This window comes from Poecilia latipinna, unplaced genomic scaffold (assembly GCF_001443285.1).
Source record: "Poecilia latipinna isolate Pla-1442-1.1 unplaced genomic scaffold, P_latipinna-1.0 Scaffold153, whole genome shotgun sequence".
NCBI classification, from domain to species: Eukaryota; Metazoa; Chordata; class Actinopteri; order Cyprinodontiformes; family Poeciliidae; genus Poecilia; species Poecilia latipinna.
Genome location: NW_015112769.1, coordinates 171012 through 196775, shown reverse-complemented (window position 1 = coordinate 196775; position 25764 = coordinate 171012). Strand labels below are relative to the sequence as shown.

At 38.9% G+C, this 25764-nt stretch overlaps 3 protein-coding genes across 3 annotated transcripts in view; 1 reads left to right on the top strand and 2 right to left on the bottom strand.

The window, feature by feature from the left end:
- Window positions 1-5282, bottom strand: part of selenon (selenoprotein N) — an 18078-nt gene extending 12796 nt beyond the window's left edge. The window contains exons 1-5 of the mRNA XM_015029434.1: window positions 4857-5282; window positions 3481-3598; window positions 2570-2700; window positions 2281-2493; window positions 2079-2203 (exon numbers count right to left, since the gene is read on the bottom strand). Of these exons, the coding sequence (XP_014884920.1) occupies window positions 2079-2203; window positions 2281-2493; window positions 2570-2700; window positions 3481-3598; window positions 4857-5042 (773 nt within the window). The 5' untranslated portion in view covers window positions 5043-5282. The remainder of the gene's footprint in view (window positions 1-2078; window positions 2204-2280; window positions 2494-2569; window positions 2701-3480; window positions 3599-4856) is intronic.
- A 1634-nt stretch (window positions 5283-6916) lies between these two features.
- On the bottom strand, window positions 6917-8277 carry znf593 (zinc finger protein 593). The gene is made up of 4 exons (XM_015029430.1): window positions 8200-8277; window positions 7753-7968; window positions 7388-7450; window positions 6917-7311 (listed from the first exon to the last, which is right to left on the bottom strand). The coding sequence occupies exons 2-4, from the start codon at window positions 7950-7952 to the stop codon at window positions 7185-7187; spliced, it is 390 nt and encodes a 129-aa protein (XP_014884916.1). The 5' UTR covers window positions 7953-7968; window positions 8200-8277; the 3' UTR covers window positions 6917-7184.
- Window positions 7254-24881, top strand: rlf (RLF zinc finger). The gene is made up of 9 exons (XM_015029429.1): window positions 7254-7327; window positions 10268-10537; window positions 13828-13982; window positions 15777-15858; window positions 16477-16612; window positions 17419-17621; window positions 18842-18978; window positions 19419-19560; window positions 19656-24881. Exons 2-9 carry the CDS (start codon window positions 10358-10360, stop codon window positions 24174-24176), a joined length of 5556 nt encoding a protein of 1851 aa, XP_014884915.1. The 5' UTR covers window positions 7254-7327; window positions 10268-10357; the 3' UTR covers window positions 24177-24881.
- The last annotated feature ends 883 nt before the right edge of the window (window positions 24882-25764 follow it).

Here is a 25764-nt window from a genome sequence, read left to right as displayed (position 1 = left end):
CAGAGCATGCTCATTGATTGATTTCGTCTCCTGTCATGGTGGCAAACATCGCAGTGGGGAGGGAGGGTGAGAACAGTCACGGTGCTCCTTCTGCTTGGTTACTTCTTGCTTGTTGCGCCTTAGACAGTGTTCATAGTTGAGCGTTGTTTATAATTAATTGCTATGTTTAATGGTGCAGATAGTTGTGGTTTCTGACATTGGCAAAATGGGCAACCGCCCAGGGCGTTATTTTTTTTTAGGGATGGCAGGAGACCTCTGCGGATTGTGGCACAGAGATGAGAGCAAAACAGAATGAAGAAGAGTTTGAATTGATACTGGTTAAATTTATTTCAGCTCTAAGTATTTAATAGCTAGATGTTTCTATGAGAATGTGGATTTTTCAGATCAATTTGAGAAGCAATTTTGATAGGTAAACTTAATTTTTTTTTCTCACATAGCGCGGGGCCCTGGTCTTGGTCTTGATTTGGTCTCGGGTTCGGTGGTCTAGACTACAACTCTGCTACATGGCTCCTTGGTTCCATGTCCTCCCCTGCCCACCCTTTCAGTTGGATTTCTTTCAAAATAAATGCCACTAGTGGCAACAGTTCATGCTATTTTAGGACAGGAGACAAGATGTTTCCATCCCTGAAATTATGATGCATAGAATCACATATCTAAGTCTAAACTATGTTACAGAGAGAAAACACAATAAAAACATGCTTTATCTGTGGTATTGCTCATTAAAATGGCACATTTTTAATGTATTAAAATTAAATACGATCGGTTCACTTAATGATATTAGCTAGGTATTATCCAGCAAGTACTTTTACTTTTAATACTTAAGTATTTTTAAAAGCCAGTACTTTTTTTACTTTTAAGTAAAATGTTAATGTGGTAGTTTTACTTTTACTTGAGTACATTTTTGTCTGTGTATTTGTACTTTTACTTAAGTACATTTTTTGAGTATTTTCTCCACCACTGAAGTCCAGAGTTTCACTATAAACTTCAAAAAGTCTAATTTCTTCCCATTTATTCCAAAATTATTAGTTTACAATTATGTGTTAAGATTTCAGGTTCCAGAATTCTGCACAAGCAAAAAATTACTTCTCTAAACTAAGAGATTAACACCTAGTCCTGTTGTACTGATAATCTGTCAGAGTTGGTGTCTACGTCGCCTTTTTTTGGTTAACTGAACTGTGATGGCCAAATCCATGGCCACACTCTGAAGGCAGAAGTCGGTAACTCTTTTATGCACAATTTAGTTAACATGTGTATTTATATGAACTTTAAAGTTTAATTTGTTTGCGACTAACTTTGTTTTTTGCCGGTACTTACTGCCTTGGAGTGGCCAGACAAAAGATGGGGACCAGGGCTCAGTAGGCTTAAATGCTGATTGGACTGCACCACTAGTTCCTGCTGGCAGGGGAAATTTGTAGTTTCTTTATTTAGATAAGTTTTGTATTTAAGTAAATATTAGTATTTAAATTTAATATTTTTGATTTTCATTTTTTTGGGTTTTTAGTTTAGCCAAACTTAGCTGTACTGTTATTTGTTTTTGTGTTTGTAATTGTATTCTGTTTAGTTATCCCTATTGTGTCTTAATTGGTCTGATCAGCCATTATATAAACCCCTGTGTGTCGTTTCTTTGTTAGGTCAGTTATGTTTGTGCAGCCAGTTTGTTTACATTTTTGCCTGAGTTCAGTTTTGTTTCTTTGACCTCTTTTATGAGCTCAGTTTATCTGTTTGTCATTTATAATCTTTGGGTTAAAATAAAAAACCCTATTTTTCTAATTAATAACCTGTGACTCCTCCTGTTTTCAACTCGGTCCATCACATGAACTAAAAGGTCGACATAGTCAAGCTAGCATAACTGATATACTTACCTTTCACTCACTACTTTTTTGTAATTAAAACTTCTTCCTGACGTTATCTAGCTGTCACAGTGTGGACAGTTACTAGCAAAGCACTGCATCCCTTTTTCTTTTATATGTTAGACATACACTAGCCAAACTTAAGATTCAGTACTTCATGTTGACAACCTGACGCCGTTATGCTCCTAACAGAAAGCATTGGAAAACAGAAGCTGCTAGCTTCCTCACCTGAAGACGATGTCATAGTAAAAGTCGCTACTGGCTCGGATGCAGGCGACGGTTCCCTGCGGTGCAAACCTCGACTTGATGAAAGCCCGCGGGTGGAACATGCTCAGCAGGGAGTGGATCAGAACCTGCAGCAGAACCAGAACGTCGGATAAGAACAAAACCCAAACTAACTCAAACAGACTGATCTGGAGCGCTGGATCACCTCTTTGCCCTTTGGAGTGGGAGGGTGGTACCGATTGTTGGGCAGGTAGCCAGTGAAGATGTTGAGTTCGCTGGAAATCACCCACCATGCGTCTCCCGGCTCTGTTTTGCCCTTTGGGGGCAGAAACACCCGGAAGTGCCCGGCAGGGAACGAGGAGGAGGGAATGGCGGGGTGCGTCCAGGAGCGGAGGCCACTCAGTGAGCTGTGAGAAACCTGCACAATAACGATACCGGTTCGTACATTTCAGCACCTTCTGGATGTTTTTATTGAATTTTGGTGGGGGGTTTACCCCGAGAAAGCCGTCGCGGCTTTTTGTCATGGAGTCCAGCAGCAGAGGCTTCATGCTGGCCTCCAGAACCAGAGTCTCTCCGTTTGGGTCGTCGATCACATCTTCTTCCAAATCCACCGGCGCTGTGATCCCTGCAAGGAAAACACAGTTACAGCTTCTTGGAGAAGTACTTACATCCCCTAAACTCAATACAACCACAAACCTGAAGGTGTTTTATTGAGATTTTATGTGAAATGTCTGATTTGATTTGACTGACAAAAACAATAATTAGACTTGATCTATTATGCAAAATTTGCATTGTACAGATTTTTGTATTTTCATTTGGGCCTCTTCTGAAAACAGCCAAAGTATTTTAAAAAACAAACAGCCGTTTTTGGCAATAAATTAATGTTTTTTGGCAACATGATCATTCTAGCAAACTCTGGATTCAATAAGTATTTCTTGAAATTAACTAAATTAACATCTTTTCACATTGATGTAATTTGGCAGTGTACAAATAAAAACTGTTTCGATTTGACTGATAAAAAATAATATCCAAAGGGGACGTATTATGCAAAATTTACGTTTTCATACTTTCATCTGGGTTTCTACATCTGATAAAAATCCAACCATCAATTTTTTGGCAATAATTTAATGCTCTTTGGGGTTTAGAAAACAAGCCGTTTCAAAAACATCCTGATTGTTAAGTCACATTCCACTGCACCGTTGCCTAGCAACGCCAGCCAAGTCCAGCCCTGTTACCTAGCAACCCAAGAAGAACTCCAGCAAGTTTTTGGTCGGTTGGTTTTACATGAAAGCATAATAGGTCACTTTTAAGGTCACAAATCACAGGGAACGGGTTGAATATTGTAGATAAACAGAAAGACTAAAGACTGGTTAAGAAATGAAAACAGACAGGTGAAAAGATTGACCTGTAAGCTTCTCTGCGATGGGTCTGAACTCCTCAGGACTCAGATAGAGGTCATGGTCTGTGTCCAGGGAGGAGAAGAGGAACAGGCCTTCGACACCCAGAGTCTGAACCGCCTCTTCCTGAGGAGCAACACGGATATTTATTTACATAAAAACAATTTAAAGATCACTAATCCTGAGCCAAAAACTGGGACACCAAGTCATGACATCAGCTGAACTGAAATACTCCAGGGCACAAATAGTCACATGCTTAGATCATGAGTGTAGGCACAAAAACCATTTATTTACAAAAATTCAGCAATTCTATGGAGGAAGAATAGAGCCACTGAAAAAACAAGAGAATTCAGATTTTTATACAGATGGGCATCTGGGAGCAATCAGCTAATGAAAGAGACAGGAGAACAGCAAACTTTCAGGAGGAACGCATCAAATATCAGGGATTTTCTCACTTGGCTGAGGATGATAGAAACCTGAGATTATCATCATAATTCTGAGAAAAAAGTCAGATTACAGAGAAAATAAGTCAGAAATTCAAGCTCAAAATCTGAATTAGGAAAAAATGTCACAATTCATAGATTATAATCAGAACTCTAATGTTAGTCTTAATCCGGATTTCCCCCCCAAAATTTCTAAAATTAAAATCACATTTCTGATAAATTCTAAAGAGTCAGAATTCCAAGAAAAGTCAAATTCATTTTTTTATTTTTTCCTCAGAATTCTGAGAAAATCAGAAATCTGAAGAAAAAAGTCTGGGTACTGAGAAAAAAAAGTCTCAATATGGGAAAAAAATAAATTTAGAAAAAAGCTTAAGAATTTGGAGAAAAAAGTCAGAATACAAAAAAAAGGTCAGAATTCCAAGGTTAATTCTGATCTTTAATTTTTCCACTGAATTCTGAGATTCTATTATTTTCTTCACAGAATTCCAATATTAAGATCAGAAACTTTGGGGAATAAAGTTATAATTCCCAGTTTAAAGTCAGAAATCTGCAGCGTTCGTTGTGCTGGATGGAGCCTGAGGAAGCATTATCTCCAGTCTGACCAGCCTTTCTGAAGGAGATGCGTGTCTGCCAGCAGCTCTACAATGGAGGGAGGCTGAGGAGGGGGTGCAACAACAACTTGGAGCCAAACTGCTGTGGACTTCAGGATTAGTGATGTTTTAGCAGCTGGCAGACAGACAGACCTACCCACCCAATTAAACCACAGCGGGGCCAGAAAACTGCTGAGGGGACTTTTAGGGGCGACATGTCAGAAAAACAGCGAGAAAAAATAACAAAAATCACATTTTTATGATTAATCCCAGGTTATTAAACGCAACTATGATTAATCCATAGTTGCGTTTAAACGCAACTGAGATGTAAATCCCTGAAGTGGATCTTACATGACGCCTGAGTAGCTGGGAGCTCTGGTAGTATTTTATCCCAAAACCAGCCAGAGGAACCGTGCAGACCGCCAGCAGGGTCCACATCCCTCCCCGGAACCAGGCTCCATATCCCGGACTCCTCTGCCCACTGTGCCCGGTGCTGCGCGCTCTCTCCGGGCTGCTTTTATCCACGTCTGCGGCCATGCTCGACCCCGCTTCAGGAGCTCATTGTAGCCTAATTAGCTGCTAAACCTGCTGCAGGCAGGGCTTCAAATAATACAAAGAAAACAACCGAAGAAGAAGAAGGGTTCGTCGGGAGAAGCGACTCGTTTCCAGCTGTTATTTCTCCTCCTGTCTGCACAGATTTCAGTTTCCACATCCAGACTGGAACCATATGGATGCGGTTACACGAATAAAGTTACTATCGCTGATCAACACGATAAAAGCCGGATGCTATGCAAACGGGGATACAAAATAAAAGCCCCGATGATCGAAAGACCATTGTGGGTACACTGAAAAAAAGAGAATGTACTCCTTTTTCTATCTACAAAAGCCCCTATGTGCCGTCATAGGTGGCTTCTTTTAGTTTTTGACAGTTTAAATTATTTTATAGGATCGCTTTTACATGAGCCATAAAATAAATAAACACACTGTGAAAAAATTAAACATATTTTTAACTAAAGTTTTCTTTAAATACTTTTATTTAAATTCATTATCTAAATATTTATTTTTAATTATTTCATGGGACATTTAATTGATGATTTCCTGGTGTTTTTATTTATTAAATAATTTAATTGAATAATTTAATATGTTTAATTATGTATTGGTACATTTAATTAAGTTTTTGACAATTTTATACATTTAATTTGCTAATGGTGTATTTATATAATTTTGCCACCCCTAGCACTCCATACTATCAATCAACTACGACTCAATATGCCTTCTTGCTGTATTTTTCTCATTGCAAATAAGCTTCTTGCCATTATTTGCACTTCTTATTGTTTGCAAAGAGATTGTTTTTAACTTTGCATATTTAAATCCATGTATGACTGATCCATATTTTTTTCTCTAAATTAACCTACATTAATATCAACTTTATTTGCATTTAATTCTATTTTTTTTTTGTTTTGTTTTTTTGAAAAGGCAGCTGGGTATTAATTTTCTTATGTTGTAAATTTGTCATTACTGATTAGTTTCTTATTCTTTTTATTTCTTATTGAACACGAATTGCCCCACTGAGTTACGATAAAAACGTTGAGGCAAGCTGATCGCGTATTTATTTTGAAAATAAACCGGAAGTTTTCGCCGTACAACTCGTAAATATGTGCACCTTGACGTGCTGGCTCGGGACTCCCATTTAAAGGGGCAGGGTCCCCTTGACCGTCCAAAGAATGTATCCTTAACAAGAGTCATTTACACGTTTTTGTGCCAGAAAGAAAACTGCTGTTATTTTTCAACCCAAATCAACAGAGGCCGACATTTGCTATTCCATCAGAACTGGAGAAATTAACTCTCCTGAAAATAATAAAACCAGAGTAAACAACTACATTTTGCTTACATAAATTCAAAATACAATACATTGATGTTTATAGGGGCAATGTGAAAAATATTAAGATTATGAATTTATTAGGTACTGCAATTCTGCATTTGAACTGAAATTTTAAAATAAATTTTTAAAATAAGGAATTAATTTGTTTAAAATTCTGTAATTTTACCAATTAAGTTAGCATAGGCACCAAGGACATTGGAAAAATAAACATGTTTATCCAATGTCTGCTGTTAACACTTGTCTTTTCCAGCAGCCATTGTACAGCGGATACAGGGTAAAACCACCTGACCAAATGCTGGAACTCAGTCGAGGTTGCTGGGTAACAGAGCTAGGCTATGCTAGAGGTTGCTAGGCAACGGGCTATGCCTGTTAATTTGTTACATTGCATTTCTAGACACTAGAAAACATGAAATTATTGCCAGAAATCAGCCTGGTGTTTTTTAAAGCACTTTTGATGTTTCTATAAGCAGTAGAGAAAAATGGAAGAAATGTGCAAAATGTGAATTTTGGAGAAAATATCCCATTTAAATATCAGTCTTACCAAATCAGTTTTTTATTTGTATACTGCAAAATTACATCAACTCGAAAGTACATTAATAATTACCTTTAAGAATTCATTGATTTCAGAGAAAACAAGAATTTTAACATTTTAACATGTTAAAATTTTAGTTTATTGTTCCATGTTTACGTGGATATAGATGGCAGAAAGTTACAATCTGTCATAAAAATCACGGCTTTGTGATGATAATAAATAACAGAAGGTTTCTGTTAAAGAGAGTCCGTCCATTAAGCAGCATTCAGTCCATGTTTTCCTCCACAGGTTGCGTTTTCACTTCTACGATTTTCGGGGCGATGTAGGATCCCATCCCTGCGGCACGCTCTGCCTCCGCCTGCGTGTACGGCTCCTCCCTCAGTTGCTTCAACCTGCAGACACACACAGGTGAGCCGCCACACTCCTGCAGGTACAAACGTCTCTCCCCAGAATGATGCTGCCACCTACCGCTTCTTATGCACTTTGGTTTTGAAATGCTCCTTCAAGGACCGCATGTCAACAAAGTATCGCCTGCAGGAGAAGAAGTCAACAAACACATAGCAGAAGAGTCAGGCGGTCATTAATTATCTGTGACTTTATTTTGACTTTGCTTTGTGATGTTAATGAATAAATGTGTCAATAAATGCAACACAAGTTTCTACAAATATTTCTAGAGTCAGCAAGGTTTCAAGATCAAACCTGGAAAACCCAGAAAGGAAGGAAAGAAAGTAAACACGAAGGAACAAAGGAAAGAAGAAAGAAAGGAAAATCAGACCTGTTAGCTAACATTTACTAACAAACTCCATTTCTACGTGTATAGAGGAAACACTCACGCGCAGTGTAAGCAGTAGTGTTGTGCGCATCCCGTTACGTCATAGTCCACGTCCTGACGCAGCAGCTTGGCCGCGGTTTCTGGCTTCATATCCGAGTGGATCTGGTCCAAATCTTTGGTCCGGCGCTTCGTCTTCCACTTCTTAGCGATGTTCTTCTTCTTGTCGCCCTTATGGTTTCCGGTCTGTTTGGACTTCCCCATGTTGGACCGAGCAGGACTGGAAAATACGACATCTTTACAACAGCTGGATAGCAGGGACTCTGACGTCACATTCAAACAAAAATGCGTTTAAAGGACTACAAATGAGCTTAATGTCAGATTTAACCGTTCAGAACTATCCGCTTCGCTCCAAACATCACAAACAAACCAGAAGATAATCAATAAGTACAAATAGAACCCAATTTTATCTACAAACCCCGAAATAGACCGACTTTCAGACTTTGCTTACCTTCTGCACGTGCAACCGAGGGGAGATAGAATGTATTTCCGGGTTATCGCGGCAGTTAATTTGTTCTCCTCCAGGGGGCGCCAAACATCTATAGTTAAAGTGAGGAGAGAAATAAGGAGCTAAATTGGGGCCATAAAGTTTGAAAGAAAAAAAAATGAAATTACAAAAGATTTCAAACTGAAAAAAGGTTTGAAACTTTTACTATTACTTAAATAACTTCTTGGATGGTTATTTCTTACCTTTTCTTGAGTAAAAATATGTTCAAGTTGTGATACCTTTTACTTTTACATGTAATTTTTAAGTCCTCTGCCTATGTCTGTTCATTAAATATAGATGTATTGTTATATATCAAGCTTTTATTTCATGCAAATTTGAGACACAGAAATTAAGGTTTTCATCATCTGTAAGCCGTAATAATCAAGTAAGAAAGTATGGCATGAAACAGTTCACTACTTGTGTAATCATATGGAGTTCCATCAGGGCCAAAAATATATTTCTGTCAGTCTGTTGAAAAAAATTCTTGGTGGGTTTGATGTGCCAGTATATTTCCCTTCCTAGCCTAGTTCGAGGACTCAAAGGAATAGTAGTGAAAGGACTTGGGGATAGTTCCACAACCACATGACATTTTTCATGCAGCAAAATAACGTGATGGGTTAAATTAGATAAAAGTAAAATGTTCATTCAGCAACTTCCAAAATACACAGGTTTTAATTTTTGAATCACTGTTAACATTTAGCACTGAATCAGACTCCAATGATAATAAGCTATTTAGCTTCACTTCTGGGGCACAATTAAAGTCACACATGAATAAGTTTGTTCACACAATGAGTAATTGGTCCCCCAACTACTTCCTGTTGTCTTCTTCTTCAAGGTTTATGCCAGTGGAAACATTTTGTTGTTGATCATGTGACTGATGTGATGCATAAAACATGTTTCCATTGCAGTTTTGAAAAATAAACCAAAAAACCACCTCATTCTAGTTTCAAAATTTTTATTAACAAATGAGAGTTTTTTTTTCTAAATTGGCATGTCTCCATTAAACAAAATTATTTTTAAAATGTCAAATTGCACAAACATATGGTCAATGGAAATGCAGCTTACGTAAGTTCAGTATGCCTACGTAATGCTAGGCGTCTAAGTGCATATAAGCAGGCATGTGAGAATATTTTTGGCACTAATGGAATCCCAATTTTGGAATATAAATATAACACTGTCACCTTCCTAAAATAACGGCATAAGTAAAGTGATTTTGGCAAAAACAAATCACAACTATTTTATGCAAAAAGTTGATTTAGGTTAAAACATTTTTTTTTAACCACAACTGATTTTGGCATTATTTTAGGAAGGTGACAATATGAGTTTCACTTTTTGAAATGAGGGAATCTCTGTCTACCATGTCTACAATGATTTAATTTTATTACAGTACATCTTTTGTTATACATGAAATGGCATTTGTACAGAATATTGTGCTTAAGGACAAGTTTTCTGTCTTTGGATGGTTTTTCTATAGGTGAAGTTCCTCTGATGTGTTTAAAAATTGAGAGGAGAGATTTTTAATATATTTTTTTAAATTGGCATGCTTTCTTTAAGCAAAGTTATTTTCAAAATGTCAAATTGCACAAATATGTAGTCAACAGAAAACACAGCTTATGTAAGGTGTGCATGTATGTATATGTAATGTAAGGTGGGTAAGTGCATTTGTAACGCAAATGTGTAAACATATTTTTGGCACTAATGGAATCTCATATTTGGATTGTATATTGTCACCTTCCTAAAGTAACGGCTTAAGTAAAGTGATTTTGGAAAAAAAAAGAAAGAAAGAAAAAAATACAACCTCTTTCATGGCAAAAGATGATTTAGGTTTTTATAAAACTTTTGACAAAAAAAATGACATTAGCAATTATTTTAGGAAGGTGAAGGTATGAGTTTCACTTTCTGAAATGAGGGAATTTCCGTTCAATCTGCGTAATTTAATTACAGTACTTTTTTATTATAAATGAAACGGTGTTTGTACAGAAAGTTCTGCTCACATTTAAATTTCTAGTGTTTTTGGTTGGTTTTCCTACAGGTGAAATTCCTCTGACGTGTTTAAAATTTCGGACGGCCCCTGAAGGCAGCACCAGGCTGCACTGCATACGCGCCGTGGCGGAGAGCGAAGATGGCGGAGAATAATGTCGAAGCGGAGCACGATTGGAACGACTGGGCCCTGGATGCGGCCGAGGATACTGTCATCGCGATGGAAACCCTGCTGGCCACGCTCAGAGCTTTCGAAGACGTTCTCAGACAGCAAGAAATCTCCGTGGCATCTTCCACGGAGTACTGCGACAACTTCTGTCAGGTAATGTGTATATCGTAGCTATCATTAGCTTCACGTTAGCTCCGCTAGGAGTGTGTGGGTCTTTTTTCATAGAAAACATGAAGAGCTGCTGCTGCTCTTCTCCTAGCCGTTATTTAGAAAACAGCTGCGTATTTACTATTATTCCTCAGTGCGTTCAGTTGAATATATCACATCCCTGCTGGAGGGAAAATTCACAATATTTGCAATATGTTTTATGTTTTGTTTGCTGGTTCCGCTTATTATGTTAAATTAGTTTTAGCTGTACCGTTACCTCAGTTGGCTTGTTTTTGTTTGGAAAATAAATATGAAAATGCAGGATTGGCTCATGACATCGCTCCAGTTTGCACATGATGCCTTGCTGCATGCATGTGGGGCGGGGCAGCATCGCGGTGTGTTTACCCCAAAATGTCAAAGGTTCTGCACCTTACTGATAACTTAATCTGTTTTTGATTTCCAGACTGGTCACCACCCGGCTTGGTTGGTGACCGGACTCTCTGCCATGTTGTTTCTGAATGATAATGACCATAAATCACCATGCAAACACTGGGATACACAATGTGTAATTGTAACCACGACCTTTTGTTTTATTTCAAAAACGTTTTGAAAAGCGGTGCACCAATTGCAGTTTTCAGGCCGATCAACAATCTTGGAAAATCCTTTAAAAGTTGCTAAATGTAGCAACAAAGTTGCTAAGTTGGCAGTAGTGGGATGACCATTGTTAACTGCACACACATCTCTCACAGGAGAGCAAGAGAGGACAGTGGCTTTTTTTTAACTATTTAAAAATATAAAATGAAAAGCAAAAGTCATGTTGAGAGAGTTAAGGCTCTACTAAATACTGGTGATTCATAAGGAATGCCAAAAATTAGGGAAGTTCAAAATATCGGCATTAACATCTGTATCGGCAAATCATTGTTAACATATCAGGTTAAATATCAGCTATTGCAGCAATATTAATGTTGAATATTGGAGCATTTCTACCAAAAATGACATTATTGCATCTTAGAAATATTGTAAAAAATATTAATTGCAAGATGTGAAATACATTCTTGACATTCTTCCAGGATTTTTATGTGTAAGATAAATTAACAGATAAAGTAAGTAAAGTAATATATTTTAATCAATTTTCCTAAAAAATACTTATTAAAGGGAATTAATTAGTGTTTTATACTAAAGCATAGTTCTGCTTTAGTTGTTTAAAAGAATACAAATTAAAGGTACATTTAGTAAATAAATCCCAGTCCAAGTCCCAGGTGAGTTTTTCTGTGTTCTGGGAATAAAACAGGTAAAGAACGTTTTAACCTCTGGTGTGTATCAGAGTGGACTGAACATGAGAACAATTATTTTAATCATTGTACTCTATATTTGTTGTGTTGTGTTGGTTAAGGCTTCAACTAACAGATTAATCAGTTAAAAATTTGTTACATTCTGCAGATTTTTCATTTAACCACTTTACCCTTTTTATATAATATTAGAAATGCATTAAAAGACTCAAATAAATACTTTCAATTTCTTTTCTAAATAAGAAAATATGCATTATATTGCCTACTATACAATAAGTTTGATCATTTGTAGCAAGAGATGCATCTGCAGCTAAAATATATATTAAAATAAAAAATCTCTTTCTGTTTAACTTAAAATCAATACAGTGTAGAGCTGATCTGTTGATTATTTGGATTAATTGATTAATAATTTGATAGCAAAATGTGATTAATGGATTGTTTTTACAGAATTTTAACCAGGTGAAGTGAATTGAACATATTTACAAAAAAGGTTTATTTTTTTATCTTAAATGCAGAATATACTTATTTTTTATTTATTTATTTATTTTTTACAATTTTCTCTTTATTTCTGCTCTCTTAGGTTGTTTTTCTTTCTTTAGCAAATTGACTTTTTGACTCCGTTTACTCCAATTAACAATTAATCGATGACTAAATTAGTTGACAAGTATTTGATTAATCATGATTAATCGTTTCAGCCTTTCTCTTGATTGATTAAAATGTGTCTGTTGTTAATTCCTATAGCAATAGACCATTTAATTGTTTTCTTTTTGACATTTTGCTTAAACTGCTATAACTTTCCCTTTAGTTGGTAGAGAGACAAACAGTTAGGTGTGACACTGAGTTTAAGTCGGAAGTAGTTCAGAGTTAATTAGTCTGCTGATGCAGGTCTCTGGGGCTGGGACTTTATTCCTGGCTGCTGTATATTTAGACAGGGGGGAATTAATTCGGCAAAAAGTTTCTCCTGTCTGATAATTGCGACTCCTGAGATGTTCGTTGTGTCTGCACGCAGGTGAAACCAGGTGAAAATGTTGGACCCTCCCGTCTGGTTTATTGTTTCTGAACAAACAACAAAAAGCTGCTAAGCATGAAAAATATTAGATTACTTTTCAGTTTGGTGTCATGTACTTTTTTCTGTTTTTTAATTTTTACAAGCAGCTTTTTGCTGTTATTCCTGGTTTTGTGGTGCAGATTTAGGTGTGTCAATTCCCCTCAGGCCCAATCAAAAAGCAACCTTCAGTCTGTCAACTGGGATCAAACAGGTGCAGACTGGTTTTTCCCCATGGAGGAAAACCCCCAGTATTCCAGACAGAAGGTGTGTTTGTCCATTTCAGATGGGGGGGAAAAGAGGAGTATGTTTACTTTTTAAAAAACCTGTAATTTGGAGATTAATCTGAGATCTTTATGAGAAAAAAAACATGAAAGTTTTGAGCTTTAAATCAACCTAAATTTGCTTGGATAACTCTCAGAAATTTTGAGATTTATTGAAGACATTTTATTGAAAAAAAAAAAAAAACATAAAAAGTTCTGACTTTGAAAAGTTTAAAATTGCTTGGGAAAAAAAATCCTCAAATTTTGAAATTTATCTAAAGTTTTCTAGAAAAAAATGGGAAAATTTTAGAGTTTGAAAAGGCAAAAATTTGCTAGAAAAACTCAGTTTGAGATGAATCTCAGAAGTCGTCGAGAAATAACAAGGACATTTCTGAATTTAAAAATTTACCAGAAGAAAACAAGAACATTTTTAAATTAGTCTCAGAAATTTCCAAGAATAAACAAGAATATTTCTGAGTCTTAAAAGTTGAAAATTTGCTTGAAAAATCCCAGAAATATTTAGATTAATTTAAAAAATTTTCAAGAAAAAAGTGTGAATTTCTGAGTTGGAAAATAAATTTCTGTCAGAAATGTCCTCGTCCTTTCTTTTTCAGTCCATCTAGAATGGCCTAACGCGCCGGCGTACCAGGCAGGTTTAATCGAAACGCTTCCTGACTGTGTTCTGCTGTCCGTTTGCAGGCGCTGATGCACTATGCTGGGAGCAGGAACTCCATCGAGCATGGTCTGCCTCTGCTGGAGGTCTACTGCCTGTCCATCAACTGCTTCGCCGCGGCCAGATCCCACCTGACCGCAGAGTCCGACAGAGTGGGGCTCGTTTTGAAGAGGCTCGCTCTGTAAGTAACGAAAATAATCCTCAAACATTTTAGACCAGAATCAGTCACGCTTCTTCTTTAGCAGAGATCGCACTGCAAAAACACAGTATTTTTTATCTAGTTTTCTAATACATATCAGTTTCGTAGTAAGCTACAGTAGTTTTTCAGTAAGATATGAGTTTGTTTTAAGTCAATAATTGCTTCATCTTGATTTTTAAAACCTTCAGATTTTTTTTCAGGTAATACATTTTTTCAGTGTTAAGTGTAAATGGATCTTTTTTAAAATCAAAATGACAGAATTAACTTAAAACAAGCTCCGACATCTTGCTGAAAAGTTAGTTGCTGAAAATGGTTGCATGTTAGTTTTGTCTTAATTCATATGTACTAAGATATTTCCATAGAAACTAGACGAAAAATACTTGATGAGATTTTGTTTATGCAGTCCAAACGATTCTGTAATACCGTCCTCATGAAAAATTTGCACAACTTTTTTCTTTGCTCTGCAATCTTTGAATATTTGTTTGAATTATTTTTTAAATGTACCACTTATTAGTAGTTTAATGGCGTTCTGTATCTGCAACCTCTCTTAAGCATTCAGTTAAAATATAAAGCAAGTGTTTTAGATGCTATCAGAAATAGAAATATGTTCTTGCCATGCAGAATGTTCATGTTTGCACTTTAAATCTTGTATTTGTGAAGATATTTTGTCCCAGCAGGCCCTTTTGGTTGCGATGGATTGATAGCAAGATGACGATAGTAATTTAAAAAACGCTGCAGCTCTGGTCTTTGCTAAAGCGGGTTTTCGGTTTGTCCCCTTCAGGCTTCGGTCACGAGAAAATTTTATTAAAATGTATTTGCAAATCATATTTTCATATAATTCTGCAAAATCCTCTCCTAAATATTCTACATTTAATCTAACACTGTGCAGACAAAAAACAAAAACAAAGCTGTGTTTGTTAAATAAATCTATCAGCTGTGATGAGGAAAATGGTGCCTGAAAAGAGGTAAAAATAGATCATTAGCATCTGGTTGGATACATTTTTTATCTTTGTTTCTTTTCTTTGTCTCTGTCACGAGGCGGAAAATACAGGAACTGTGACTAGATGTTCTAGATCAGATCTGCGTCTCCCTTCAGTGTCAGAAATAAAGAAAAGAGACATTTTTTTAATTGAAACTCTGCATAAACACAAAATCTTAGAGTATTTTTGATCTTGTTTCTAGTGCAAATATCTTGGTACACTTGAAATAAGAAAAAAAATATAAGTAACTTTTAAGCAAAATATAGGAGCTTGTTTTAAGTAAATAGTTTCTTAATATTGACAGAAACATACTTGTTCCATTGGCAGATTATTTTACTTATGTGAAAAATGTCTTTATTTTAAGTGAAATGATCTGACGGTGAAACTGAAACTAGAACTTTTTCATCCACATTAAGGAATTATTGACCTGAAACAAACTCCTATAGTTTTGTCCTATTTCAAGTGTAACTAAGACATTTGCACTAGAAACTAGACTAAAAAAGTTTTTGTATTTTTGCAGTGAATGTTATTTTTTTTAAACATTAATGAATTCAACTGGGTTCATATCCAATTTAATGGCAGGTGAAATGCTTCAATCTTTCCCTATATGTGGAGTTGATTATTCTCACTGAAAAATAACCAATAAAATGATTTTTTAAATCATTATTAGCGACTACCTCTGAAATAATTTCTGCGTACATTGTATTTCTGTTCTTACTGTAAAAACAAGCCCTGTAAGTGAAATCCAGACGGTTTTAGAGATGATTGACGGCCATCTTGTTTTCATCTCATGCAGGAGCTGCTTTGAACTATTGCTGTCGGTGCCTGACAATGAAATCCCATATGAAGCCTGGCTTCAGTTCCACCACTCTGTCCAGGTAGGAACCTTCAGAGCTCTGCTTGTTGATGGATTACAGATGGAAATCATTTTGTGGAGGTTTCCACCCAACCAGTTCCAGTGTTGAACTGGTGTTGGTGCTTTATGCTTCCTACACTGCTGGAGATTGGTCCTGGAAACCAGCGACCAATCAAAATGTCCAGGCTGCCAAGATTTGTTTTGATTTTGATTGGAATCTGAAATTCTGGCTGGAGGTTTTTTGCATGGAGTTTGCATGTTGTCCCTGTGTGAACTCCATGCTCAGGCTACAGTCAATCATATTGGGTTTAGGGCTGAAACCATTAATTGTGATTAATCGACTGTGTAAATAATTGTTACCTAATTTACTAATCGATAGTAAATTTTAATTTATTGGCTTTATCCTTTCTTCCTGCCTTTTTCTGTTGATGACACTGAATGAAAGAAGGTTCAACTCCGGTGCTCTGCACTGATCCTCCCTTCCTCACTTCCTTAGTGTGATGCTCAGTTCACGCTACATGATTTACATTTAAACTGATGCAAAAAAAGACAGTTTGCTGAAAGAACACAGCCAGACCAGTAGATGTATAAAAATACTCGTATTGGGTTTCTGGTTGAAGTGATTTCTGTGTTTCCGCAGATTGCCCATGACACACTGATCCAGTATGGAAGCACAGACCTCCAAGCACTTCTGCAGATAACAGGAGAAGGCGGAGCATGGAGCAACCCGATCCTGAACGCTCTGCTCACCGGCCAGAACACCAGCCCAGAGGACGGTTAGGCTCCGCCCCCTTTCTACCTTTACTTACCGCTAGAGCTGGGCGATTAATTAATTTAATTTTTGGTTTTTGAAGAGTTTATTTTTGGAAAATCTGTATTTTTTTCACCAATATTCTCCATTGGTTTTCATAGTTCAGTGATGTCGACATGATGAGGGCGGCCATCTTGTTTGACAAACGCATTTCTATTTATTCAGACTTTGGATTCAAATCAGAATATTTGGACTAAGGTTATAAAACAGTAATTTTAGGATAATAAAGTATTAATTTTACTAGAAATCCCAATGAAAAATTAAAATAACAAATCTTGAGCATCTTTGGTATAAGTTTTACAGATGATATTTGATCACTAACAAGGCTGAAACAATCGTGCAAACTATTTGGATAAAAACAACACACTGAGGTAGTCACTTCAGATCATAATTAAGCCTTTTTTCTTGTTAGTTTTTCTAAAAAATGTAAGACTTTTTTTCTAGTAAAATTGCTTTTTTCTGCTAATATTATGACTATATTCTCATAATTGCCAACAGCCATCACCATCTACAGTAATTCTGATGAATTTGAACTAATGTGAGTTACATTGATATTTAAGTTCCCTTTGGAATCAATAAAATATTTTTAAATTTGAATTTTGAATTGAATTTGAAATAATTAAACAAATTGGCTCTAATATTCTGTCGTGCAGCTCAGGGAAGGGATTATGGAAATAAAATCTACTTTTTGATATTTAATGTTTTCTGCCACCCAGGTCCACTTACTTTATCTTTTAGTCATGAATATTAACTCCTGCTTTGTGTTTGTAGTTAATGCGTACATTAGCCTGGAGGGCGAGGGCTTCATGGAGATGCGGGTGAAGCACCTGGAGAAGATGGGTGAGGTCGCCAAGGCCGGCGTGTTGGCCAAAGCCTGCACCGAATGCAGCCTTATTTCCAACCAGGGAATGTTCCGGCAGATTTACGTCTCCCAGCTGTGCCAGCTGCTGCCCAACGAAGAGGCCATCATGGAGGCAAGCTCCTCTTTATTTAATTTTATTCAACTTTTATTCTTTGCTTTCAATTCACTGTTAACCTATCAGAAGTTTCCAAAGCTATGACATCATCAACATCATTGTTTAGAGATGGTACAGTTCTGATTTTGAAGACATTGTTAAATAATTCTCTTACATTATTGTTTTGTTTAGCAAATCATTTCAACTCATCTAAAAAAGGAGAAGTTTGGTCTGATTTGACTTCAGACGGAGGCAGAAAAATGTCGTTTTATCCAATGTATGTAAATTTCTTTTTTTTTTTTTTTTTTTTTTTTTTTTTTTAGATTTTACGTATGCCTTTGAAATCCTTTCTTGCCTTATTACTTGATTTTTTTTATTAGCCCTTCTCTGCACCTCATTTTATTTTTATTTTTTCCAAAATACCAAAAACAAATGTAAAAGCAACCTTTTAGAGCCTAACATCATATTATGATGTTATTCCCTCATCAACAACAAACCTGGATTGTTGATGTGATTATTTGATGCCTGTTTGAGAAATCGTTTAATCTCCAAGGCAACCAGTCATGCGGAAAATGGCAGGGTGGACCTAGCTCCGCCTTCGAGGCACAGCTCCTCCTCAGAGCTGAAGTTTTAAGCTTCAGAGCAGCTCCTTCAGACTAGCCAGCAGCAATTGGCAAACATCTGCTGAGCTCATTATCGGAGCTGCTTCTCAGTGAAACGCTGCTATAAATGTTGTTGGAGGGTTAATGGAGGAGCCATGTTGTGATGACGTCCTGAAGGCGGAGTTTCAGAAAGACCAGGTTTATATTTTTTAAAAAGACAGAGACCAGATTTTAAGATGGTCTCTGTCTCTGGATTTTTGTTACTATTTTTGGAACTATGTGCTTGAAAATACGATACTGGCCATTTAAGGAAAACGTATTCAGCAGGTTTTTTTCACGTTTTCAAGGAGAGACTGTTCCAAAACACACCTAGATGAGACGTTTTGCTCTGCAAAAAGAAGTCTGTTGTTTTTCTGAGAGGAAATGGAGGAGAATTCATTGATTTCTACAGCTTACTGAGCTCCAAACCAGCAGAAAAATAAAAGTACTTTACATGAACTTCTGTTCTGATGGTCTGAAAAATAAAGTAACTGCACATGTAGCCTTTGTCTTACCGTTTTCTGGCCCTCCTGCAACAATAGTTATTTTTTGTCTTTGGTTCCTCACGTCTGAACGATACGCTGTTTACTTCTTCAGATTTCCCGGCTGGACTGTAAGGACGTGCTGGACATCACATCCAGTTTGGAGTCGGAGGGAGAGGAGAACACGGCCTTCATTCTCTGCACAACTTTCCTAACGCAGCAGCTGCAGCAGCAGAGTCTTTACTGCTCCTGGTGAGCCCACACGCCCGTCGCTAATGCAGCTAAAGTCTACAATCAGACGTTCTTTTTATATATGTCTCCATTCATGGAGCCAGACTTTATTTTTTTTAATCAGGAAACAATGTTAGACATAAACAGAGGTTTGTCTGGTTCAGGGATCTGCAATGCTTACAACCCAAAGAGCCATTTTTTCCTCTCGGTTTAGATAAATTAACTGGCTTAGAGTCGCAAATATCACATAATCTTTGGAAAAAAGACAACTTTTAATCTAACCAGTTTCAGTCTGCATCTTAACACTAACAAATTAAAAACCTTTTCATAAATTTCCGCCAATTAGAGATTTTATGGCCAGTTTTTATCACGGATTTTGTGAATGTGCGTGGCCTTTAGTCGGCTTTAGAACTCACTTTACTTTCCTATTTGAAAATGTTCTTTTGTTTCTTGATTGAAAGGGATTTGATATCGTTGTGGAGTAAGCTTCAGAGAAGACTTGACCCCTCGCTGACCTCTCTGCGAGAACGATGCCTTCAGCTTGGTGCCATTGCCAAAACGGTCCAACATCTGCTGTACCTGGTCCGTGTGATCCAGGCAGAGGTTCGTTCACCACTTAGCTGCAGCCCTACTCTGCATTTTAAAAAACAAATTATCTACAAATTTGTTAATTTTAACGTTTTTCTCTTTTTTTTCAGGCAGAGGAAATTGGAGTACTTTCCTCAGTGGGGCTTTGTGTCAAAGCCCTTCAACTTCCGAAGCAAGACGACTCAGAAACGAGAACATCCATATGCAGGATGGTGGCCTCCCTCCTTCCGAATGACCTGGAAGTTTTGCGTGCCTGCCAGCTGACGGAGTTCCTCCTTGGCACCAGCCAGGAAGCCTTCAATTGCCTGAAGGAGCTCTACATGCGGCCAGACCAAAAGTACGACCAGGAGGGCGAGGTTATCCCCAACTCGCTCCGCTGCGAGTTGCTGCTGGCGCTGAAAGCCGACTGGCCTTTTGATCCCGAGTTCTGGGACTGGAAAACTCTTAAAAACCACTGCATATCGCTGCTAGGGATTAGGCCGGAGTCAGAGGAGGAGGAAGAGGACGAGGAAGAGAAGGCCAAGCAGCAGGAGCCACAAGGACTTCAAATAAAAGTAGAACAGGAACCCCACAACAGGATAAATGGGGGTCTTGATGTGGATAAAAATCAGATCAATAACCACATGGGCATTAAGGGAGGGTGTGAGATGAAAAGGTCAAAGCTGCGGTGTCAGATTTGTAAGAGATCCATCACAGACATACAGATAATTCATCACTCCAAAAGACACTCAGACAAGAGCAATCACCCCTGCCCGGTGTGCTTGGAGGACTTCCGGAGCAGAAAGGACCTGATTCCCCACCTGAGGAGACACATCCTGAGCCACGAGCCTCCAGCTCAGCACAGCATAAAGACCGAAGACACACAGAAGCAACTGGATGAGGACGATGACGTCGAACCGGGCGAGATCACCGTTGACCCCTCGTTGATGCTGTACTACGAATCCACGCATGACCCGGACGTGTTGCATCATATCGTCGAACAGGCCAAGAACAAGGAGAAGCAGGAAGAGAGTGACGAGCACATCACCTTCGACTACATCGACAAACACTTCAAGCTGCAGAACCGCGAGGTGTATCCCTGCCCGGCAACCAAATGCACTCGTATCTTTAAACACTCCAAGTATCTATATGTCCACCTAAAATCGGAGCACAAGGGAGATGAAAATGTGAAATATTTCCACCAGATGCGAGACAAAAGGGAAAAATGCGTCTTCTGTAGACGCCACTTTGTCTCTGCTTACCATCACCGCAAACACAGGAAGGTTCACTACGGCGACCGACCTTACATGTGTGTGGTCCACGGCTGTGGCGCTCGTTTCGGGACGTCCAATGAACTCGTGATGCACAAGCACACTCACGGCTTTCAGCTGAACTACCAATGCGAGCTCAAGGGCTGCTACGTCACATACTCCGACCTGGGGCAGATCTACCACCACGAAGCGCAGCACTTCAGAGACGCTGCCTTTACCTGCAGTGGTGGTGAATGTAAAAAATACTTCTTATCCAAAAAGGACTTCCTAAAGCATCTATCCACACACAACATAACGTTCACCGAAAACGACTTTGAGGCGCAGAGAAGGGCTAAGCGGAAATTCTTCAAGGCTGTCCGTGAGGTGATGGTCCGCCCTGTGAAGCCTGCGGATGTGATGGATGTTATGAACGGCGATATTCTGAACTCTCAGTCGATAAGTTCTGGCTCCTCTTTGCAAGAACCCGAGTTCAGTGAGCCCAAGGCGATGATAACGCTGGTGGCTGTGTGCTTCGATGGAAGCAAGTTCACGTGCGGCTTTGAGAAGTGTGGAATGACCTTTACCAGAGCCAGAGACGTGCAGAGGCATCTAAAGTGTGCTCACCCGGAACATCTCAAGCTGGAAAACAGAGATCAAAAAAATGATAAGGAGGAGAACCCACCGATGCTCAAAGAGATCAAGATGGAAATGGAGCAAGAGATCGATGAGCATGGAGAACAAGAGCATTCTCCATTGTTGCCCGTTGAGTCAGGCAAAGAGAAGAATGTGTCCTTTGATACCACACCAAATGAAACAACTTCCTTAAGCCTTAACACAAAAACTGACGCTCTGAACGAAATCCTTATCGGGCTGAGCAATCTAACCCTTGACCCCTCGTCATCTCACAGTTCGCAAAACTCAGACTTTATATTGTCTCAGTCTTCTCTTCACCAGGCGATCATAGCGAAGCCTCCTGTCGTGTTGCTCAAGAAGAGACGCCATTTGCTGGAGCAGAGGGTAAAATCCGAAGCAGAGCAATCATCGGTAACGGCGGAGGAGGATGACTCGTTAGCTTCAGCCAAGCCATATCTTTGCGAAATCAAACGGTGTGGCTTTCGGACAGCAAGGAGCTACAGCTTGCTGCGACACTATATCTCCATACACAACCACTCGTCCGATGAGGCCAAGCTGATGACTTCCTCATTCAAGCCTTATAAATGCCAACTTTGCACCAAGAGTCACAGAGAGAAGAGAGTCCTGAAGGCCCACTATCTTCAAGCGCATAACATGTCTGAGGACTACTTTGAGAAACTCAGCTTTGAGCCTGTGCCGTTTGAAGGAAACAAAGGCTCTCCAACACCGAAGCACAGTGAGAAAGTTATAAAAGATGCTGAGGAGACGCTGCAGCTGAAGGCAAAGGAAGAGACCGGGACCAGTGAGAACGGAGAAAATGGCAGCAATCACTCCTCAATGGAAGAAGGAGAAGATGAATCAGAGAATAAAGATGAGCAGAAAGAGGAAAATGAGGAGGATAAAACACAGCAGATCCGAACAAGGCGTGTCGTGACCAAAAGCAACCTGTGTTACATGCTGGATAAACTCAGTAAACCGTTCCACTGTGTGGCCAAAAACTGCTATGCCTCTTTTTCCACTCAGGGAGGCCTCGTCCGCCACCTGCAGTTGGTGCATCACTACAACCGTTCCCAACTCCTTTTGGAGAAGGACGGGGATGCGCACGGCAGTCCTGAAGCTAGAAGGGAACCTGCAAAGAAAAGACCTCTCACAAACTCAGATGAACCTCAGCCCCAGTTCAAGTGTCACTTTGCCAAATGCTCTGCCTCGTATCACCTTAAAAGCAGTCTGGTGAGGCACACAAGAGATGTTCACTCCCGGCCTCCAGAGCTCATACGATGCAAATTCGATGGTTGCTCAAAGGTCTTCAGCCACAACGAAGACCTTAAGAAACACACTCTTTACAGCCACTTTGAGTACTATGACTCACTGGTGGTACGGCTGCAGAGCACGCACAAAGAGTCGGTTTCCGGCTGCCAAAAAAAGGTGATAGTTGCTCAAAGGAGTTCTCGTAAGGATGAAACTTCTGAACCCACCACTGAGAATTCAGAGTCCGAAGGGACGACTGAGTCGGACAAAAAGGACGACAGCATTGCTGATGGGAAAAAGGCGTCGAGTAAAAACGAGAAGCCAAGGAGAAACGCCTTTAGTGACTTTGTGTTGAGATCTCACGAGGAAGCACTACAGATGTGTCAGGACCGCTGTCTGCGCGTGGCGTACCCTTGCATGGTCCAAGACTGCGACTCGGTTGTCACCTACCTGCACAGCTTGCACCGCCACTACAGGGGGGTGCACCGCATGGAACAGGAAGATCTCTACAAACATGAAGACAAGCTTGTTTTCAACGCAGAGCAGCTGGAGGTTTTGATCCAAAGGAAGTCCGCCAGGCCCCCCATCATGGGAGAATTGTCACCTGCAGCGGTTCAGACAACGGAGGACAAAACTGAAGCGGAAAACGCAGAGGAGCAGCCTCCGCCTCAGAGTCCTCCTGCAGTCGAAACCAAAACGCAGGGAGAGGAAAGTCCTGAGCCTCTGGAAATATTACAGAAAAAACACGAGGAGGTTCCACCTGAGGTTGCAAATGAGGCACCTAAAGAGGAAGAGATCAAGGAACAACCTCTTGAGGAGGTGCTTGAAGTTACAAGATCAGACAGCGCTACAAAACAGGATGAAAGATCGATTCTAGACAAATTCAAACCACTGCTTCGTCCCGTCACTGTGGCTCTCTCGCCTCCGTGCTCGCTTCATGTTGCTTCTGAGACAGATGATAAAGTAACAAACACTACGCCACCACAAACACCGCCGGCGTCTCCATCATCATCACCGCCGCCCACTGCCCCCATCCGCCAGCCGCTGAAACGGAAAAACGAACTCTCTGACCAGCCTCTCGACATCCAAGAAACCAAGTCTAAAAGCCCCTCTCCAACCTCTTTTGACATCGGCACCTACAAGCCAATGGGCTTCGAGGAATCCTTCTTGAAGTTCATTCAAGACTCGACTCCGGCAGAGGAAGACGAACCGGCGAAACGCAGAGAGACTTTGAAACGGGGCTGCTCCTTGAAAGAGAACAACCAGTTGGGGATTTCTCACACCCGCAGCCGGCGCGCCCACTCCCCACTGGTGAAGCCCCACGCCATGACTGGAGACTTCACCTCAGTACAAAACTTGAAGTCCATCCTGGACAAAGCCCTGGCCGGGTGTGGGGACCTGGCCATCAAGCAGCTACAGTACCTCAGACCGGTGGTGGTCCTGGGAAGGCCTGTATCCAGCACCACTACGCCTGACCTCTTCCCATCAAAGACTAACAGCAAATTGCTTCTTGGAAGTTAGTTTCACTGAGCACCTTTTTTGTTAGTGGCAATGAAAAAGAACTTTTTTCTCCACACAAAAAATGTCAGTATTTTTATTTTATCCAAAACATTTTTTTCTAAGTTAACTGACCTTTTGTAGAAATTAGAATAGTAATAAAAAAAAACGAGCCCCAGACGTGCAGATCAGAAAAATCTGACAGTATTTTAGATTTATCAGTCAGATAACATCCAGTGTGTGAATTCAGTCACTAATGTATATTTACTCCAGCCCTCCCGGATACATGTATAGCTTTTCAGATTGTTAGAGATGATCAGTAGCAAAATGCCAAGCCTTTTCATTCTGGTGAAAATGTGACTGAAATGTTTCCCTACTACTTCAGTCCAGAGAAGTATGTTTGGTTATTTTTCACCTCCATTTATATAAAACCAGTATTGACAGCAGTTCTTGGACAACATGTATGTAATAATTTCTAATAAAAAAAATACATGTGGAAATAAATTTAGGGCATTTTGTAATCAATGAAATTTTAAGTTTGAAGGTTGTTGGATTCATTAAGTGCCAATAATAATTGCATTTCGTTCTGTTTCTGATTTGAAAAGAAGAAAAAAAACTTTGTACATTGATATCTGTAAAATATAGTGTCATGTTTTCAGTTGCATAATAGTATTTACATAGTCAGAAGGCTAGTAAAAGTAAGTAATGTATTAAAGTCACAGAAAATCCAAAGAAGAAATTATGCAGAATCATTTGCTACATCACTGTTCACGCACTTATCGAGATTATCTAAAATTATAGACAATATTTGATTTTTCTTTGATTCTGGGTGTGGTGCTCTTTCAGTTGGGAAAATGACAAAATGACGCCCCCTACAGGGTTACATTTTACAGTATCTCCATGCACAATTAGAGGTGGTATGATGGTTCAAATTGTATGTCAACGTTGCCCCCATATTGTGAGTGGCATTTCTTTGAAACATGCTAAAAGTTGTTTTGTTTCAAGAGATTTAAGTGTGTGAGTTAGAATCCACTCGGGTTTATTTTTAGAGCACATTTAATCAGCAATGCAGCTCAAAGTGCTTTAAAAAACAAAACAGAGAAGTAATGAAAAGTTATAATCTAGAACAATGAACCTATTTTTTATGTGTTATTAGCCATGATTTAAAGGGACTCAATGTTTCAGCACTTTTGCAGTTTTCTGGTAGTTTGTTCCAGATTGTAGGATAAAAACTGAACTCTGCTTCTCCATGTTTGGTTATTTAATGTATTAAGAATACATTAAAATAATGTTATTTAATGTATTAAAATACATTAAATACTTCAAAACTAAAGTATTTTGAAGTGTATTCTGATTTACAGGGAGCCAGTAGAAGAACGTTACAACTCAGCATTGTAGCTCTTAATCAGGAAGACATAACCTTGATTGTAACCACGTGGTTCCTCCAGGTGTCCTTAAACCCTCCACAAGTTGCAGCTCAATGAAAATACAATGAGCCTCATAAATGTGGCTGTTACTGCAAGAAGCAAAGTAAACATTAGTGCTTTAATCCTGGAAATGTTCTTTAGGTGATAAAATCCTGACTTTGTAATTATCTTTATGTGGCTCTGAA

What these genes read in the sequence shown, in the direction of transcription:
- znf593 (XM_015029430.1), bottom strand. Translation starts at nt 7,952, where the DNA reads ATGGGGAAGTCCAAACAGACCGGAAACCATAAGGGCGACAAGAAGAAG. An exon ending in CACTACTGCTTACACTGCGC is followed by an intron (nt 7,451 to 7,752) that starts GTGAGTGTTTCC and finishes CTTCTCCTGCAG; the next exon opens with GCGATACTTTGTTGACATGC. An exon ending in ACCAAAGTGCATAAGAAGCG is followed by an intron (nt 7,312 to 7,387) that starts GTAGGTGGCAGC and finishes GTGTGTCTGCAG; the next exon opens with GTTGAAGCAACTGAGGGAGG.
- rlf (XM_015029429.1), top strand. Translation starts at nt 10,358, where the DNA reads ATGGCGGAGAATAATGTCGAAGCGGAGCACGATTGGAACGACTGGGCC. An exon ending in GTTTTGAAGAGGCTCGCTCT is followed by an intron (nt 13,983 to 15,776) that starts GTAAGTAACGAA and finishes CATCTCATGCAG; the next exon opens with GAGCTGCTTTGAACTATTGC. An exon ending in CAGAGTCTTTACTGCTCCTG is followed by an intron (nt 18,979 to 19,418) that starts GTGAGCCCACAC and finishes CTTGATTGAAAG; the next exon opens with GGATTTGATATCGTTGTGGA.